Source organism: Lipophrys pholis (genome assembly GCF_963383615.2).
Source record: "Lipophrys pholis genome assembly, chromosome: 13".
In the NCBI taxonomy this organism is placed as follows: Eukaryota; Metazoa; Chordata; class Actinopteri; order Blenniiformes; family Blenniidae; genus Lipophrys; species Lipophrys pholis.
In genome coordinates, this window is record NC_137632.1 from 15,119,807 (window position 1) to 15,139,458 (window position 19,652).

General features: G+C 40.6%; 1 protein-coding gene across 1 annotated transcript in view; it reads left to right on the forward strand.

Moving 5' to 3' along the window:
* The first annotated feature begins 1,573 nt into the window (after positions 1-1,573).
* The window catches only part of tmem198aa (transmembrane protein 198aa), a 30,873-nt gene continuing 12,794 nt past the window's right edge, over positions 1,574-19,652 (forward strand). Inside the window, exons 1-2 of the mRNA XM_080479114.1 lie at positions 1,574-2,117; positions 17,960-18,214. Of these exons, the coding sequence (XP_080335240.1) occupies positions 18,076-18,214 (139 nt within the window). The 5' untranslated portion in view covers positions 1,574-2,117; positions 17,960-18,075. The remainder of the gene's footprint in view (positions 2,118-17,959; positions 18,215-19,652) is intronic.

The window sequence follows — 19,652 nt, forward strand, 5'->3', positions numbered from 1 at the left end:
GAAGGTTTTAGGAATACAATGTAAAGATGTGAGACTCTAAAGTTGAATCCTGCATCAGTATATGATTATCAACAAGATAACCTTGAAGTTTCAAGTTTGTATATTTCTCAAACAAGCATACGGAGTCATTATAAAATGGATTATGATTTGTATGGGTCAAGCGATGTGTTTAGGTTATGTTGAAAGAGGAGCCTCACTACTCTCCGGCAGGGGGCGCTGTTAGCCCACTCCTTACATCTGCTTTCATGGAGCTTCTTCTGGGCTTTTAAATAAGCTCATTCTCGTTTTAAAATCTATGATGAAAATAGCAAGGCAATAGACTTTTTATAGAAAGGGAGCCTGTCGCCAACACAGAGCTCAGGCTGCTCTGTGGTCAACTGCAAAGGAAATCATCTTGATGTAATATTAATCATAATTGAACATATTTGGACACATTATTGCCTTTAGTGTGTTTGGAAGTTTCCCAAATAACTCGTGTGTTCGGGCCTGTTAGAAATAAAGCTGCATCAGAGATGTCGGGTGTATTTCCACAGTTGGCTGGAGCCCGCTGGGAGCTCTCCGAGGTTCTGAACTTTCACACTGAAGCCGGTGGGCAAGAAAAACTAAAACTCCTCCACAGAGCAGGCTGGTGGTGTTTAGCCCCCTGTCATAGTGCTGGGTGTATAATTATATCTCTGTTGCATAATCTGGCATGAGAGCACGCTTATGAGAAATCCTGCTGGCACGTGAGAAGAAAAAAAAAACTGTTTAGAGCGCGCGGTTGATCGTACACTGATCTGCTCTCAGCACTACAGCCTCCGTGGACGAGGAATTGCAGTTTATTCATATTGTTGTTTATTTGATCGTTTTTCATCTTATTTAAATAACAGAGGCTGGTGCCATTTAAAGTTTGTAAATAATCATTTGACTACACGATTGTAAAAGAGGATGGGAGGTCATAACAACAGGGAACCGTTAAATGAACAGTATTTTTCACAAAACAATTGAAGTCAAACTCAAAATAAAGGAGGAGACAAGAGACCAGTCGAAAAAGACAAGGACCACAGACAAGAGGGATGAGGGGAGAGGACCTTGTTAACACAGGAGATCAACCATAACAAAGCACAATAACACCCACAACCATCCATCCATCCATCCATCCAGATTTTATTCAGTTCGACATTGCCTGTATTTGGACTGTGTGAGCATATAGAGAGAAGATGCTAACTCCACATAGAACGACCAATATGGAATCAAATTTGTACCTTCTAATCACCACATCGCTGTATAACCAGTGAAATAGATATTTCATATATTCACTTTATCGTGGCTTACTGTGTGGCTAATATGTAACTAGTCTAGGGCCTTTCTTCTAATTTCTGTTTTTGATTGTCTCAAACATAATTTTAATCTTAATTCAATGTTTAAATTCCCATGTCGGCTGCCCGTGAAACACGTGGAATGACCTTACGCTTGAATGGGGCTCAGTCAATCAACTTGCACTGAATGTCTTAGCTGTGCTCTTCCATCCCTCACTTTCTTCCTCTCCTCCTCCCATCTCCTCGTCTCTTCATCCCCGACAATAACAACATTTGGCCACGAGTCACCAAACCCATTCGTCGCGCGGATCGCTTCGCCCACCCCCCCTCCGGCTCCGGGAATGGTTTGACCCGCCGAGAGTGAGAAAGACAGGAGCACAAAGGACGCGCACACACTGGTCCTTCAGGAGGGAGATAATTGGGTGCATGATGTAAACATGGAATAAAAAACCGCAAGGCTGCATTTCTGTTTCCCGTCGCCTCCGTCCATTATCGGCGATTAATATTGCATGAGGTGCTGGCGAACAGCTGCGCGTCTGTGCGGCGGACAACGAGGGACAAGTGAGAAATTAAAGCCAGGAGTGGATGAGAGGAAAGAGGAGTTCAGCATTGTTTCATCTCCGCTTCTGGGGTTGGTCTTTTCTTTTTTTTTTTATTCCCCTGGAGTTGCCCCCTGGCTGCGGTCTGAACCCGGTTTACAGAAGGGAGATGTTGGGTTTTTCAAGCTGACCAAATCCGACAAAAGACGATTAACCTCCGTTTCTTTTTGCGCACGGGAATGACAAAAGGGAGATCGCACCAATATGTTGCATTTCTGAGGTGAGTTAGTTTTCTTTGTTCACCTTAAATTACGCGTTTTTTTCCCTCAATGCTGCCATAGCTCAATGTCTTTTGAATTCTATTTAGATTATTATTTTTTTTACTACAATTTGTATGGCCCTCCACAAACAAAAAGTGTCTGGTTTTGTTTTATTCTCACCATTGAGCAGCTCAACGGAAGAACCATTAACGTTTCCTTATGTTGAAATGCCCCAAAAGCCGTTTGTGTTGCGCACAGCCTTCTGCCATTCACTGTAATTGCCTTTGAACATTAGACACATGGAGGACTACCTCAGCTCCGCTATTGTTTCCCCTCTATTGTTTTCAAACCTCCGACACAAGGCTCGCACACTGTGAGACCCTTGCAAGGTTGCATATCACTGACAGCCAAATGAATCCTTCATGATGTGTGGAAATTAATAATGTAAAAGACTAAACTCCGAATTTGATACCAATGTGCATAATTGGGTTGGACACCTTGTAAACACCAGGAGCCAAATTGATTTCCGCTCATGGTATAACTCATGTGAGTCTTTATTTTATGTATCTACCTAAAAAAAAAAGAAGAAGAAATGATTGTGTAATAGCAGATTATCTAAAATACCAAAACACAGAGTCACAGTATTCTTCTCCCGTTGGATTTCTTTGTAACACCGCTCAGCTCCAGGGTACAGTAATAGCACATGAAACATCTATTTAATTAGTGGTTTCCCAGAGCAAAGGAGAAGTGATTATACACAGAAACCCTTAAGTGTGGAGGCATTTTTCTTATATTTCCTTTGTCCAACGTGCAAACGTTGTCCAGACCACACACTGTCCCGACTTTAAAAATGACAGCTCTGGAAAATGTGTCTTCTTTTGGTCTACTTTAACAGACCATTGTTCATATTCAAAATAGAAATCAATCTGACCTAAAAGGATGTTTGCATTTGCCTCCTTGTTGTTTGGTGCTCACAGTGTTTGGTATGTGGGGGCAAGTGTGCTCAGCTGTTCATGCAGTGCAAAAACAGCCAGCCAAGACAGAAACATATTTACATACCCCATTTGGATTAGAACAGGAATGGTAAGAAGTCTATGAGAGGCAAGTAAGCATGAAATAGACTTTGATTGTACTGTTCCTTGGCTGTTCAGAGCTCCAGATCTCCTTTGAAATGAGGAAGATTCTGATCCACTCCAAGCGTGACAAATGACCATGCTACATTTCTTTTTTAGAAAAAAGTTAAATCACGTCCCTGCGCTGTGGATCTTTTCTGATGTGATGATGGATTTACCGACTCGACAAGCCACAGAGGAGAGGATGCTTTGAAAAGGAGCATAAATAGGGTGCAGCGTAAAAGACTGCCGAGAAATTGCTCCGCTGCTGTTTACAGAGTGCGAGCTTTTGTTTGGAGTGATGCATCGGAAAGTGCACTGGTGTCATCCCACTGGGTTACTTACCCTGCAAGCTATTACATCTTTTAATAAGAGTCTCCTTCAGTTTGTGATTCATTTCCTGTGCCGAACTCTGTCCTGCCACAGATGAACTTGAGGTATTTAAATAAATTGCTGAAGGAATCAACACTGAAAGTGGTAGTTGTCTCAGTATCTGCTTTTTAAAGTGCTCTATTTTCACTCACGTCTGTGGGCACCAAGCTTGGTAACAGTGGCGCTTCTCCAGAACGCTTGAGGATCCTCCCAACAGGGCATCCGAATAACAGTTTTTAAACTGAATGGAAGTCTTCAACATTTACTTTAATCGCAAATGAAGCTCAAATGGTCAAGCTGGCAATATTCCAGTCTGAAACCAATTTCTTTAATAGCAACTCAAGCTGACAACTGTTATTCAAATGCAGTCTGCTCCTCACTGACGTTTGAGCAATGACAGCTATTGATCACTTTTCAAGTGACACACAATAATTGGGCAGATGTCTACGTTGGATAAGATGATGAGGTGATGGTGGAAAGACAGCACAACGCTGAGCAGATAGAAACATGTCATTAGTAATAGGATTCAGACATCTCCATATGGAGCTGTGCTGCTAGTTATGTAACTAAAACCAAGAGCCAACCAGTCCTCCTACTTTAGGGACAAACTGACAGGCTCACTTGGGAAAACTGGCCAGAGGCGAACAATTCTGTTGAATTGTGTCATATGTGTGGGAAAGCCTTTAAAGAGTCTGTTTGTTTGTTTTTAGTCGGAACCTCTTCGACGTCATTGCATTTCATTGCTAAAAAGAAAACAATCCAGTCAAAATAGCAAAGAAATGTTTCAACCTCACAACCATTATTAGAAGAGAAAAAGTCTTCACAGCCTATAGTTGTTTCGTCTGCAGTAGGTTTGTGTGAGCTCGTGAGGTTTTAACAGAATGTAGTGTTGAGGTGAGGATGAGTACCAGAGAGGCGATGATACATACAGAAGATGTAGTTCAAGGACTGCCAGTGTTTCTTCACTCTCCATGTGCACTGCTCTGACAATGGGTTATGTAAGTGCAGTGAACATAAGCCAAATAGACTCAGACTCACAACTCAGCTCAAAAGTCTACAGGGGATCCACTGTCAGATAGAGATAGTCTGCAACAGTGCTCCACGTTTTTTATTTTTTTATTTTATTTTATTTTATTTTTTTAGTTCTTATCATGTACTGAGGGGAAGGATGGTGCCTTAAACATAGTGGAAAAAGAGAGAAGGAGCAATGATTTAAGGGGCAAAAATGAAGTTATTCGTGTAACGAATATAAATATGAAAGTAAAGAGAGGGCAGGTGGAAGGAAATAAGTTAAGAAGTGTGACTCATAAAAAACAAGAATTAACCAAAGCTGAAGGAAATGTATTGGAGGAAGGAGGATCGGGGTGGAAAACAAAGCAGGAAGAGGAGGGTCAAATAAAAAAGGGTAGCAAGCATAAGTGATGAGGAGAGTGAAAGGGTAAAGTCGATCTTAATCCCATTAATACACACCCATGCCGTCCTTCCTGCTGCCATTTTTACAAGCCCACAAACACATGCAGCTTGAAAGTGGTGCTCAGATATGTACTTTGTGCGGCTCACAGACGCAGTTCGATTTGAGCGTTTCCTGCAAATATGCGTTGGTCAGTGCTGTCACAATGTGATGCTGACAGCTTCACTTTAGGATCCTCCAGTTTGCGCCACATCTGACTCACAGTGTGTACAAGCCCCGGGGCACTGCAGCATATTATGTGTGTGTTTGTGTTTGGCTGTCATGTTGTTTTGTCGCTGGAAGGGTTTTCCCATACTATCTAAGCAGACACATTGCTGCATGTGCGCGTGCTTATGTCGTGTGTGTGTGTGTGTGTGTGTGTGTGTGTCTGTGTCTGTGCTGGCCTTAAGACTTTGTACCACAACTTTAACAGATACAAAATTAACTTTTTCAATCAATGTTTTTATATTTGCAGTGAAAAATGCCTTTGTTCGTCTTTAGGATTTTTCTGTCAAGCTGGTTTTTTTTTTCAGATGATTGTTTTGTTCAAGCCACAAAACTTTACTTATTTCATTCAGCCTACATACCAGCAAATAAAAAGTCCAGGCACAAAACTGTTTATAGCAAATAGAGTTACTTTGCAAAAATAATAAAGACATAATGATGGTGTCAAACAGACTACACACGTGTGTCTCATAGAAAATTGTTTGCAAAAATGTCAATAAAAAGACATTTAAAATGTAAAATGCATATTCAAGTGTCCACCTTGAAGTCTCTCATAGTTTTGAAACGCTTCCATGAGTCGATGTTGGAGCTCCTGGAAAGAGATAAATGATTCCATGTGGGATTGAAGACAAATTTAATGCTTTGGCCTAAAGTAGGTCTCATGTTCAGGAAGACAGAGACAGAGAGAGAGAGAGAGAGAGAGAGAGAGAGGCAGAGAGAGGAGCAAAGCAGTTGGTAGCAACAGTGAGATAAACGAGGTTGGAAGGAGAGGCAGAGAAAGACAGAGAATGAGATGTAATCTGATGAAAGCCTCTTTACTCCCGTGTCACCTCACCTTCAGGCCACAAGCATTGGCCAAGACTTACAGAGGGATCAATGCTGAGGCCACCAAACATATGCACACACACTCAACCTGTGGCACACACATGCAACATCTGACCACACACCTGGGAGAAAACCGTTTCTGTTTGCTTCTGCTTTGTTTTGTCAGTTGGTGTGTGGCGCATTAACAGATTCTCTCATGGTGAATGTGTGGGCTTATCAAAAGGTGATGGGTGAGTGACTGACTGCTTTTACTTTGAGAATAAAAACACAGTTGGTGTTTGTGTGGGCAGGTGTGCGGACTTTATAGCTCACTCCAACACCTCGGTGGACTGAGTGGAGAGATCTGCATTGAAGCCTTGATGAAATGGGAAAGCAAATGAGCCGTTTCAGAGTGTATATCTGAAGCTCGAGATACAAAAAAGGCGACTTAATCGCGATATGTCAGTTTATGCATATATTAACATTTAATGACATGCCTATTTTAGGAACACATGCATTTATCATATTTATTTAAATACTTTCTTTTTACTCCGTGTTATTGCTCTGGATGCAGACACTCATGCATGAGCGTTTGTATGTGTTTTGTACATGTGTGTGCACATACATTCATACATACTTATGTACAGGTGTGGATTTTTAGAATTACTTCAAATTTTTAAACGTTTATTTCAATAATTTGTGAAGAACATTGAAATCATAACTAATGTTTTAATTTGATGGAGTTGGGAATTAAATGAGCTTGAATAACATGTTCACTTGACAACACTGATATGGAATATTGTGTTTCTGACGAAAAGAACACTTTAGCTGATTTAGAAACAGAGCATAAAATCTTGACCAATAGTTTTGAAGTTGCAAAATCACAGAAAGATGCTTTGATGAATGAGTGGAGACCTCCCTTGAAAAAAAAACAACAAGTAGTGTGAAGGTCTAATATTCATTTAAATGACCTTTTTAACTATTCACTAACAGTGCCAAGCTTCAGTGCTTATTTTTCTGGGCAAGCTGTACTTTTATGCATGAAATTTGAGCTAAGCATTGCAGATAAAAATAGAGCAGTTTGGCCATTTTCAAGAAAACAAGCTTTTCTGCAGGTTTCGTAGTCTTCTTCATGACGCTAGAAAAAAAGGCCTGCCTTAAACAGTTGAACATCAAATTCATCGGTTGATTAGCAATTCACTATGTTGATAAAGTGCCCCTAAATACTGCTTGTTTTACAAATGCCCTTGATGGCCCACAAGCAATCCAAAACATCTATAAAAGAATCTGTCAAAGCTGAGAATCTTCAAGTATGAACAACTTCTCCAAAATGTCTCTTTAAATTGTGTTTTATTTTCTACTTCTCGATGAGAAGGCTTTTAGAGCTGCCTCCTGATAACCATTCCAGTAAATAGAGTTGTTTAGTACATCACTATTGTACCTGTTATGACAGTGTAACAGCCCTCCCTATATGAGGAGGTCACACCAGTTCTGTTGTTTCCTTTTTACAACTGCACTTACAAAGCTGTCACATTATTGCTCAACTCATTATTCAAATCACCGTGTCCTCTCGTCTATAATGGGCGAACAGTGGTAATTTGATGTTACATCTCCGTGGTGAGTGGAATGGCGGAAATTGCGGTATGTTTTCCTAACAACCGAACGGCTCAATGAGAGCAGGTGTTAGACTGGAGCATTATGCTACATTTTCTTCATGTCAGATTTGTCTTGAATCGGAGCCAGATTCCAACTCTCTGTCCTTCTTCTGATTTCTTATTATAGGTCTGTTTCTACAGCAGTGACAGGCACGCACGCGCGCACACAGGCTCAGTAGTCGTCTTTCCTGTGACAGATGGACACGATGCAAACAAAGTCATCCTGTTAGTAATCATGACATCAGCAATACTGTCACATGGACATACAGTAAACGCTTCCTCTTGTTCCTGTTGGAGAACAGAGCGGTGAGCGCGCCGGCAGACGGTAACCAGCATGTCACGGTCATTACCGTCTCTCTGTTGTGAATCAGGATCCAGCGCTCTCCTGGGGTCTGAGTCTGCACTATGGGCACTGAGGAATGAGCTGGTGAATGGTCGGACAGAAATATGAAGAGCAGACTGCACAGAAATCTGACATCCGTCTGTGCAAAGACACTTTATACCAGTCAGACAATGGAAATGTTTCGGCAACAGCAGGGTCGTGATTCCAGTCTATTGGCTGCATGTGAGCGCCACAAAGTCGTGGTTTGTCCCTATAAACTGTCATTATCTCTACAAATAGATCGTGTTTACATCCATTAGCATCGCTATGTGTCAATATAGAATTTTTAATTTCTTTTTAATGTATCAGGAGGTTGTGAGATTAAAGTAGAAACACAGAAACACTGGCCGAATGAATAAATATAACATGTAGGCACATCAACACAACAACTACCTGATGGTTCATCTCCACTAAACCATAATTGTCTGGACTATGCACACATTTGTAGGCGCTTGAACTCTCCCTAATGTTGCTCTCACTATGTTCACTTGCCTGTGGTCCCTCCTGTAGTATCTTGTTAACCTCACCAGTGGATCAGGCTTGAGTTTTCACTAATACCTTCAGTGGCATCAGGAAGTTTTAACAAACGTTTCACCTTTGACTAACTGGACTTAATCTTCATCCTGCGTTAGCCTACTGAACTACGACTCACCGAGCCTCTCACTGTGTTGCTTTATTACAACACAGTGATCATCAGACGTACAAAAAGTATGACAGCGCTGGTCACGGCCGTAATCGATAATCAGCTGACTGAGACAGAGAGAAGACAGTTGATCAATGCAAACCTTCACACAGTCCAGTAATTGGTCATCATTGGGCTTTGTTGTGGCGATCTCTTCTGCATCTCCAGTGATGAAGGGATTATTGTGTCTTCATAAAACGATCACTATTGAGAAATAGAAACTTTTCTCTGGAAATGAAGCTTTTGGGATTTTCTTCTCGGCTTCCTGTGTCGAAAATACAGTGTCACGGTTCACGACGAGGTGTGTTTGTCATCCAGATTAATGTTTTTGAAGTTGAGACAGAGGCAACTATTCATCATCTTGATGAATGGATGTGAAACTATTTCCATCCCTTAAGTTTAAGAATCAAATTAGAAAAGCTCAGTTTAAAGTGGCTGCTGCAGTTAATTATTTTGTCATTGCATTACACTCGGTTTTGAAGGTTGTTTCTTTATTTATTTACTGTACAAATTCAGAATGTGAGACATGCAGGGAATTCAAACATACTAAATGAACACGCTTAATTTTTGGGAAATTGTGAACCAAATCTTGGGTTAAGTGAACAGTTATATATCAACTATTTACTGTTATCATGCAATCATAGTTGGTTTGGCTGTTAAACACTTTATAGACATTTAACATAATTCTTAGGATAGTTCAGTGGAAATTCAATCAGACATTAACAGAAAATATCTTTTGTTTATGTGTGAATGAAGTAGTAGATTCTGGGTTTTTACCTTGTTTTATATTTGGATGTGTTTCCTGGACATATACGAACTACAGCTTGATCTCCAGGTTTGTTTTGTTCAGGGCGACACCGTGCCAACAATATAAAGGCAGGACGCTGATATCTTGTTGCCAGAAGGATTTTTTTTTTGTGTTTTGTTTGTTTGTTCCAGTTGGAGCTGCTATCTGAGGACAAATTTATATTACGTTTGTTGTTTCTGGCAAACACACCTTTGACAACATGAGGTTCACATCTCCTAACACTTTCTTTTTTATGTGAAGCTGGGTGTGTGTTTTCAGCCCTCATGTTTCTGCATTTTGCTTTCTTTAGGTGCCTTTTTCTTTCCTCCTCATCCAAACCCCCTTCTTTCTGTCAGTCTGACCCCACCAATCCCCGCCGACGAGCTGTGTGTCCTCGATCTGGCGATGCTCTGTCGCCACCACTCAGTGTGGGGCCTCTGAAATATTCATGCTGACACACATAACACACACACACACACACACACCTAGAAACGCCACACACAGATTAGACACTTTCAAACCCTTTATCTTTTTCTAGCTGTCAGTTAGCCTATATCAATAACAGATTAGAAAATATAATTTATCTCACAGCAGGTTTGGGGGGGGGAAAGCTTCACACTCGTGCAAACATGTCAGCCGATAGCACGGAGAAGGCCGGTGCAGACTTCACTCCCAGTGCTACGGATAATCAGAAGTTTGTTTGCCGTGCTTGTTCAATTTGTTTTTTCAAGTTATCCCTTTTTTCTGGTGTACAAATACAAAGTGAAAGCATTTTCGGTTATTCACAGTCAGAGTAAGCAACATGAGTTGACCCATGTTTGAGATACAGAGCAGTGAGTCAGGCAGCTGGTTTCAAGGCAAATACGCAGTTAGAAAATCCTCAAAAACAAAATAAAGTCAAGCGGACGAACCCCAGAAAAAAGGGGGTGGAAAAAAACAAACTGCAGAGCTGCAGTAGAACTTAAAGTAGTACAATCTATTACGTAGTTCAGTGGTTTTTAGGGTGTAGAGACGAGCCTGGGGGGGCACCAAGAGCTTCGGGGGGGGGGGGGGGGGGGGGGGGGCACAGCAGCAACAATCTGGAGATCAGGAGCATGGCTTTCCTCAGCATGATTTCCTTTCAGCTAATAAGAAAAACATCATCACCGAAAGAAATAAGTGGAGGGTAAAATTATCTTAATGAAACTTATATTCAGAAGCATTTTTATTTCAAGTGTAACAGAAACGTTAAAATGATTCCTTGTTTGAAACTTGGTGTAAAAATGGACCACACTATGGATAATCAGCCATTTGCATGTCTTTATATGCCTCACAATATGTGTTATATCTATTTTTGATCTTCCTCACCACCTCGGCCGGCTACTCCTCAGTTCAAATCAGTCAAATTTGTGACCAATCCACCAAGTTGTTGGACACCACACAAAAAACAAAACTTCTGCTAAGATAACATGTTGAGAACAAGGTGGGAGAACTCCCTAACGATGGGCCAAGTGTTCGAAGATCAACCGTGTGACATACCTGAAGAATTTAACTCCTGCATCAAATTATACCTCTTTCTCAACATATTTATTAAACCTTCTGTCACCAATATGTTAGCCATTGTTGACATTTTTATTTCTATTTCTAGATAAGGAACTCTACACCTCTTTTGATTTGGTCAGCATCTTATTTTAGAGCAGGGCCCTGTGGTGGATGGACTGCCAAGTGCTCATTTCAAAAGTTTCAAACACATCTCTTTCCGTACATATTCAGAGCATAAATAAGTCTTTAGGTTGATGGAGCGCTCTAGAAGATGGAGTGACGTGTGCAATGCAATGAGGGGGCACTGATTTTAGCTCAGTGAGGGGAAGATCATCCGCCAACATGACCGAAACAACAGAATTTTTCCAAAAAACATCAAACAAGCCAGCAAAACTGACACAGAATACTTCTATAAAATAGCAAAAGTGTAAACAAGACGCAGGTGAGCACCATCAGGGCAGGCAAAACAGCAATCAGCAACACAAGGAGAGGACACAGTCACAAACACAAGCCAGGACACATATGAAGAAAATACTGAAAAACGAGGTAAGGTGCTGAACAAAAATTGGATGATTGTTAAAATGGGAACTATTTGTATAATTGTTGGGTGCCCTGTTCTCTCCAGTATGTACAGTCTGCTCCGACTCCAAAGATCTTGCTGGCTGAAAAATCAACACACTCACACAGGTGAAGACACACTTCCCTGCAAATGGCGAGCACAGTTTTGGGGTCAGCGATACAATCTTGTGTACAGCAGAACAAATCATAAAACCCCCATTACCTCGCCAGCTGTGTTCAGATATGATCTGTGACCTCCGACTTTCTTTGCATTTGAAGGCAAGAGGAACAGACGCAGAACTGCAGCACGGAGCGCATCAACACGCGGAAAGGTTATTACGCTGCCAGGAGTTGTAATATGTGACCGAACATTATTGGCCTGTTATGATCAAGCTGGCGGAAGCATGCAAGCAGGGATGTGGCAGAGCAAATCATGCGAACTGTGATTTGTGTCAGGGATACCGACGTATGTGATCCAGTGCTCGCAGTCTGACAGCAGGAAGCAACAGCGCGCCTGCGAAATCCCTCAGAAGTTGGTTTACATACTAAAGCTCCTTGTAAAGCAAAAAAGGGGGTTTGACCAAGTAGGGATCATCCATATGCACCGCAGTGAAAACAGTCAAATTGTCTAAAAGAAAAATGTACAGTAATACGAAGCCATTTCTCCTGCCTTAATCTAAATTCACGGCAGCAGCATCTTTCCCTGTATGCTTCTCAGCAAGAGCAGATTTTGAAATTCCCATGATGATAATTTTGGCTGCTTGCGGAGGGTAAACAGCATCAGTCGCTCGTGTGAAAATGAGCGCACAGCCCATCGAGGAAGAAGGAGTCGGATTTTCAGAAAGTGTTCCTGTAGATTTGATATTTAAATCCCTCAAAGGCAACATCTCAAATGACTTAGGCAATGACAGGTTCATTTTCTCCCTGTCAAAACAAACAGATGCTGTTTTAAGAATTAAAGAACCACATTTTTGGGACAAGATTCTTAAAAAAAGAAAAACTGCATATAGCTCCGACTCTGCTGATCCATATAGCGAGATTTGGGTACAATGTGATTTGAACCTATAAATGTGAGACTGATGGGTTCGGCCTAATATCAAATAGCTACCAGTACCACGCAAACTCAGACCCAAGCTGGAAATATCATTACACCTCGAATATAAATCAACCCTTCTTTTTGAAATAGCAGTTGCAAAATGAATAATAAAACTCTGAGATTTTGATAAATCTCAGTTATGTACTCTGAGGCAATGTGTTTTGTCAAAACAAAGTACATAAAAATATTATTGCCCTGGCAGTGAAAAATTCTTTTGGTATTATTTTGCAATTTTTATTTATTTTTTTAAGTTGAGATTTCGAAGAAATGCTTCAAAGTAATGGTCCAAATAATTTGTTGAAATTATGTTGGTAACCTTGTGGCATTGGACTTTTCTTGATATTGCTGTGTATGTAGACCACAAATGCAGAAAATACGACCTTTAAATTGGTTATTTCTATGTGCACAAAGTGATCAATCCTTATTCTGAATTTCAGCTGATAAACAGCACAACTTTTTAACTCGAGTTTAAGCCTGTTTGATTGTGCTCTTGTATTTTAATAGTTTTAGAGTTCTGGGAATATTTTCATGGTTTGTTTTAAAGTAAAGCCATTTGAACTGTTTTCCTGAATTGCTTGAAAAATGTTCCTGGTTTGTCATCGAATTTCCTTTAGGGCGCCATGTTACCAACCGGGCCTTTCTGAACATACTAAACTTTTGCTAATATGAACAACCTCACCTCTTTTGGGAGCAGCTGGAGAGATATGTTATTGTGTCTGCGTAGAAATGCGGATCAGTCATGAGGATTGAACATTTAATCCATCAATGTCTGCACAGCTTTTCACTGTGATCTTATGCTAGTTTAGACGAGTGATGGCAGACCCTGCTCCCGGAGGGACGTCCTGCACTTTTGCAATTTGTTGGAGTAGAAAGCCTTAAAAAAAAAAGCCGCTTGTTACCATCAGGTTGGTTGAAGTGTAAAAATGCAGGACTATGGTCTTCCAGGTCCAGGAGATATATAATTCAGAGAAAAAAATTGACCAAATGTTTTTGAAAATTTTGAAACTGCTTGTTTGTATGTTTGTTAAGTAGACACTCTTGTTGTGGATATAGCATTTGGTTGAGAGGATACCCCGGTACTGGTGAATTATAAAGAGGCACTAGCTGAATAGGGTCAGAGGTCAGGACCATTTGCAGCCAGGGGGCCTCAAAAGACATCGCCACGGATTGGCTCTTAACATGCACATTCCCATGGAGACGAGCAGGGACCCTGTACCGCTGCTGGTTGTTATAGCAACAGACAGAACGTGACATTGTTGCATAATATGCTGTTTTTCCACTTTTCTGACCTTATTGGTAGTTTATTTTCTAATCATGCCATGTCTCTGAGGGTGTAGGAGGAGGAGGAGGAGTTGGTGTCAGGTCACCACAGAATTGGAGGAAAAATCTCTGAAATCAGCTCGAACAGTTACATAATCCAAACTGAAGGTGATTAGTGTTGCATTCAAGAAAGCCTAGACCAGTGGTGCAGTGCTACCCTGTGGCTTTTTACATTTGTTTTTGGGGGGGGGGGGGGGGGGGTGTGATTTCCTTCTTATTAAAGGTTGGCACCTATTTACAAACTGTCTGGTTTCAGAGTGATTGCGCGACACAATCTCCCTTATACGTGTTCTTATGACTGTGGGGCTGTCAACAACGCTAAGCGTAGCATTTAGCTGGCTTGTTAGAAAGCACTGTAACTAAGCAACCCGCCACTTTACCCAAGAATTCGTGCAGCTCTTTGCAGAAAGGATTTGTTTTTGTTTGTGTCTTCATTAACAAATGCAAGAAATGTTAAACAGGAGAGGAAAGGGCACAAATATACAGTGTGCTTGCACTTCCGCTAAAAGGGTTTCGTGGTATTCTTATGTAAACATTTTAACTGATTTTAGCATAGAAGTAAAAATAAAAAATAAAAAATGGATGCGTAATGCAGCGAAACTGACTTTGAATGTTTTGACTTTTTGGTGATATATGTTGCTTAGGAATAAAATAAAAAAATAAAGATAAAGTATAGTATATGCTCATCATGAACACTCCATTGGTTCCTCTTCTTTACTCACTCTACTTGCTGCTCAAAAATCTATTCACTATAATGGTGTGAACTACTTTCACACTCTATAGAGTTAAATTATTTTCCCATTTTGCTTATAACTATAGACTTTGAAGCTGTGGTGTATCTTATTAAAAGATTTGTTAATGACGTTCATGATAAACGTTGATGTTATTCTTTTAGCAGCGAGCAGCTAAAGCCAGAGTTTTACTCTAATTAATAGTTTTTTAAAATATTAAGAAGGAAAGAATCTGGACGTCGGGTTGATGACTTTTTGCAGCATGATTTTTTTTTTTCCTTTTTCTTTCTATCATCTTTTTTTTTCTGTCAAAAATCCAAACTATTTTATCCACATTTTAAAAATAACTTGCAGTGAATGACTATTTTAGAGGTCTTATAATATATATTGCACATATGACCAAAAAATTCTGAAACCTTTGCTGTATATTTTATAGTCTTTTGTTTGCGCTCTGCACTCCCGTGTAGTTTTATTTTGATGGGAGAGCACAACATGTTACGGCGTAAGTGTTATGAGTGTGACTGTACAGGACTCCAGAGGTGTCGGGTTGCTGCAAATCACACTGGTTGTGTGTGCGTACGTGTGTGTGTGTGTGTGTGTGTGTGTGTGTGTGTGTGTGTGTGTGTGTGTGTGTGTGTGTGTGTGTGTGTGTGTGTGTGTGTGTGTGTGTGTGTGTGTGTGTGTGTGTGTGTGTGTGTGTGTGTCTGGGCAGACTGTAGCACTGTGATTGACTGCATTTTCCCTCAGCCATGTTACAAATCTTCAAAAATCTGTAAAACAAAGCCGTCTTTGATCTCTTCATTAGCTGATGGCAGAAAAACCACAAATACAAAAGGACTAAAGTCGAAGCCCGGCACATTTTAATCCCACAGACTCTTCAAAAAAATGTCTTCAAGGCTTTGAAAGGATTGGAGATTCATCGCCGCTTGCAGTCCACGCCACACTCATCTAATCACTTTTGTGAGTTTTTGTGGCCCAGAGGACACAAGAAGTTCCTTGAGGAATAAATCAAGGCGATGAAGTTATCAACTGTGAGAGACAGTTCATCTCTGTGCCACATTGTATGGAATAGTATACATTCCTCTCTGGGACGCAAGAATGTGGCATGAAGTCAGTAATTGTTCTTTGATGATAAACCACGAGCGCCGTTCGCCCTGAGTATTGCATGACCTGTTTGTGTTCTTCATTTACAAAAGAAAGTCAATTAAATATAATCGGTTGGATCTAATTATGTAGGTAACCACATAGATATGTTTTTGCATGGGATTAGTTTCTTTTGAGGCCTCCCAAGTCTCAAAGGTTAGGCTCTTCACGCCACAAAGGACTATTCAAGCATTCACATACATGTTATACAGTCAACCAATTAGTTTTTTTGTTTGTTTTTACAGCCCTCCTATTTCTTTCAGTGTATTTTTTTTTAGCACATTAACAGGAGTCGCAGTTGTATCTTTCTAATGTTTATTTGGATTATTGTTTTTGGAGTGTAATCCTTTTATTGTTGAAATCATGCACCCTCTACAACAATGGGTAGCAACATACACAGCGATAGCCAGTTTTTTTTTTTTTTGTTAAGCTCTCACAACTTAGACATCATTGACTTTGTCTCTGTATCCACCCAGAGACAAACTCCACCAGTTTTGTTCAAGTTCAGACCAAATGAGGGATATTCTTGTTGCTAGTGGAAACCACGACAAACTGGACTGGTCCCCGAACACCGACGCCCTCTACAGGAAGGTTCAGAGCCGTTTGTTCTTCCAGAGGACTCTGAGCTCTTTTGATGTATGTGTGGAGATGATGGCCATGTTCGACCACACTGTGGTGGCCAGTGCACTCTTTTCTTTTGCTGCGGTGTGCTGGGAGGGCGGTCTCACAAATAAAAACAACAAAAGACTGGACAAGCCGATCAAAAGAGCGGGCTCGGCGCTTGGCAGGGGACTGGACCCACTTAGAACTGTGGTGGAGAGGGGCACGCTGAACAAACTCAAAGCGATAATGGACAATAGCAGACACCCCCTCCACGGTCTCCTGGAGCGGCAGAGAAGCAGCTCCAGTGGTCGGCTCATGTCACTGTGCTTGCAGAACGGAGAGATTCAGGAAATCCTTCGTCTCCGCTGCAAAAATACTTTTTAATGCCTCCTTAACTCACACACAACAATCATGATCATCATTTTTATCCATTTCTTTCAAATCCCATTTTAACAAATTGTGTACTTTAAACCTACTATTTAACTAACGGTGTATGAATGGAAGTGTGGTTGATGTTTTTATGTTTATCGATAGATAGATATCTGTGCGGCCCTTCAGACCAAAATCATTCAATTAAAATTTTAGTCTGGTTATACTGCTGCTGATTGGATTGTTTATTCTTGACTATTGGAATCCACATACGAAAATACAGTAAAATTGTGAGAGTTTTCCTGTACCGTATAGTGAAAGATTACTTGTGTTGTAAAATCTGCCTGCTTCACCAGCTACATAAATAATTAAAAACCCCTTGGATAATTAAAAAGAAATCACATTTGAAAACGGGCTGACTTTCCTAAGCAAATGGCAATTTTCTTGTTTGTAGATAATGACTGGCATCACTGAGCGAGTCAAACTCATGTATTATTTCAAGTGGAGCGATCAGTTTGCTGTTGATCCAAATATTTGTGCTCCCTTTTTTCCATCATTCTGAAAACCTTTGTGTTGCAGCACAAATACTGTACAGAGCCTACAAACAGTCTCGTACTTGGACCACAAAATTTCCCACAACATGCAAATGTATGCAAATGCTTTTCGTTGCTCTTTCCATGGCAACCATTATGTGCTACAGATCTTCCGCAACTAGTTGATACTTCCAAACTGTCTCCTACTATTTGTTGCCACCCCTCCACCGTCCATCCAAGTGAATGATAGTCACTGAATCACATTTTGTCTGCAGCTGTGGTTGTGTGAGTGGCTGGCGCAGAGTGCAGAAATGTTTCTTTTTATGAAATTATCAAGAAAGCTTTCTGCTCTGTCAGCACTTACAGCTGAGTAAGGATCAATCAATAATCACTCCTTTATTTCACTCTATCCATCATCCATTCTTACCCCTGCCCTCCCTCCCTGTGTTCTCTCTCTCTCTCTCTCTCTCTCTCTCTCTCTCTCTCTCTCTCGTTCTCTGTGCCTGTTCTTTTTTTCAGGTAGATGTGTCTCCATGGGTGAGGCTCGCTGATCCAGAACACGTATCCCAACCCCGCATCGGACCCCGTCTCCCCCCTCTCTCTCCCTAAACCCCGGCCCGCGCACATCAGCCATCATGCCTTCCACCAGCCACCTGCTGGGTTTAACCGAGATGGGGCTGAGGTGCGACCAGGAGATTGAGAGGCGATATGAGATCGTCCCCTCGGTGGTCTGCTCCATGTGCTGCCTTTTTGGAATCATCTACTGCTTTTTCGGTAAGTGGCGGCAGTGTCATGATGTATATCGCGGCCCGACCTTCGAGGACCCAACTAACCACATTTGTTAATCACACAAGTACTGTTGTATCTCACCTCTTTGCTTTGACTGAAGATTGCTTAAAAATATGGAAAAATGTATTTGATCTTGTCCAATTCATATGTCTGGGGAGTAATAATACGACCATTTTAAACAAATAAGACTTTAAGCTGGATGTATAGTCTGGTAATATTTAGCTCTGAATTTTGAAATAAGTTTGCTTAAAGTGATCCTAAAGTAGCATCTCCAAATCACAATAGTGGGATAAACCCCATTATCTTCTAATAATAACAGGCTTCAACCTTCACTTTACAAAGTATTAAAGCATCTTCTTTCACAGTGGGACAAAAACAGACCTGCTGTCCTCAGGACTCATGACAAGCCTGATCTGGCTTCACCCATTTAGAATATGTGGATTTCTTTCTTTAACATATACATAAGTGTCTGCAAGAGACCAGAAATGCACACATCTGAGTTAAATGCATTTGTTAACATTATTTCAATAGAATCAAGTCAAAATTTGTCAAGATTTGTTTTTTAACCAATCTGATTTTCAGTGATCTAAAACCTGATTAATATACATTTACAAACAAGAAACTACTCTTTTTTGAAAGGATTTGCAGATTTGTAGAAAAAAATAACTGGCTGGATTGAAATATTAAAGTGTGATCAATTAAATTTATTCAGGTGCGCCAAGACGTGAGCAAACATTTTGAAGATCCTCTTGCCAAAAGGCTAATGTAATCTCTGTCTTACAGCAGTCCAGGGTCTGTACATATATCATCGATTGAGGAGCAGCACCGTATCATTATCTTGTTTCTGGTTGTGTGAGTCAATATTGAACCCGCATTCCTACAAAAGGCAAAGTACTGTGGCATCGGCGTTTTCTTTATTCTCTGTGAGTAAATTGGACTACATGGTGGCAAAGTTGTGGAGTGCAGTAGCAGCCTCATATTTTCTTCAGCTCAAATTGCTGTTATTACCAGACAAACTTTAACATGTTGTCTTCTGCTTCTCATTCAAAAACATGTTTCTGTTTTCTTTCAGCTATAGTCACTGCTGAAAAGAGATGGTACAGAGCTTTGTTGTACATAAAAAAAAATAAAAATAGTAACTACAGTGGACAATCTGTACTGTTTTGATTAAGCCATCAAGCGAATTTCCAATTAATGTTGTCATTTACACAATTTGTGGAAGTAAATGGTTGTTTTAACAACAGTTACCACAACTCAACCTGATACTACTCGTGGATACTCTCTGATTGAAATGTCAAATTAAACATTCAACAATTAAACTAAGTCGTCATTCGCATCTTTGTGGCAGAAGACTTTTGTCACAAATGCCTTTTTGGTTCTGAGTATACATTTTTATAGCTCTCACAGTGCTTTGAATTACTTA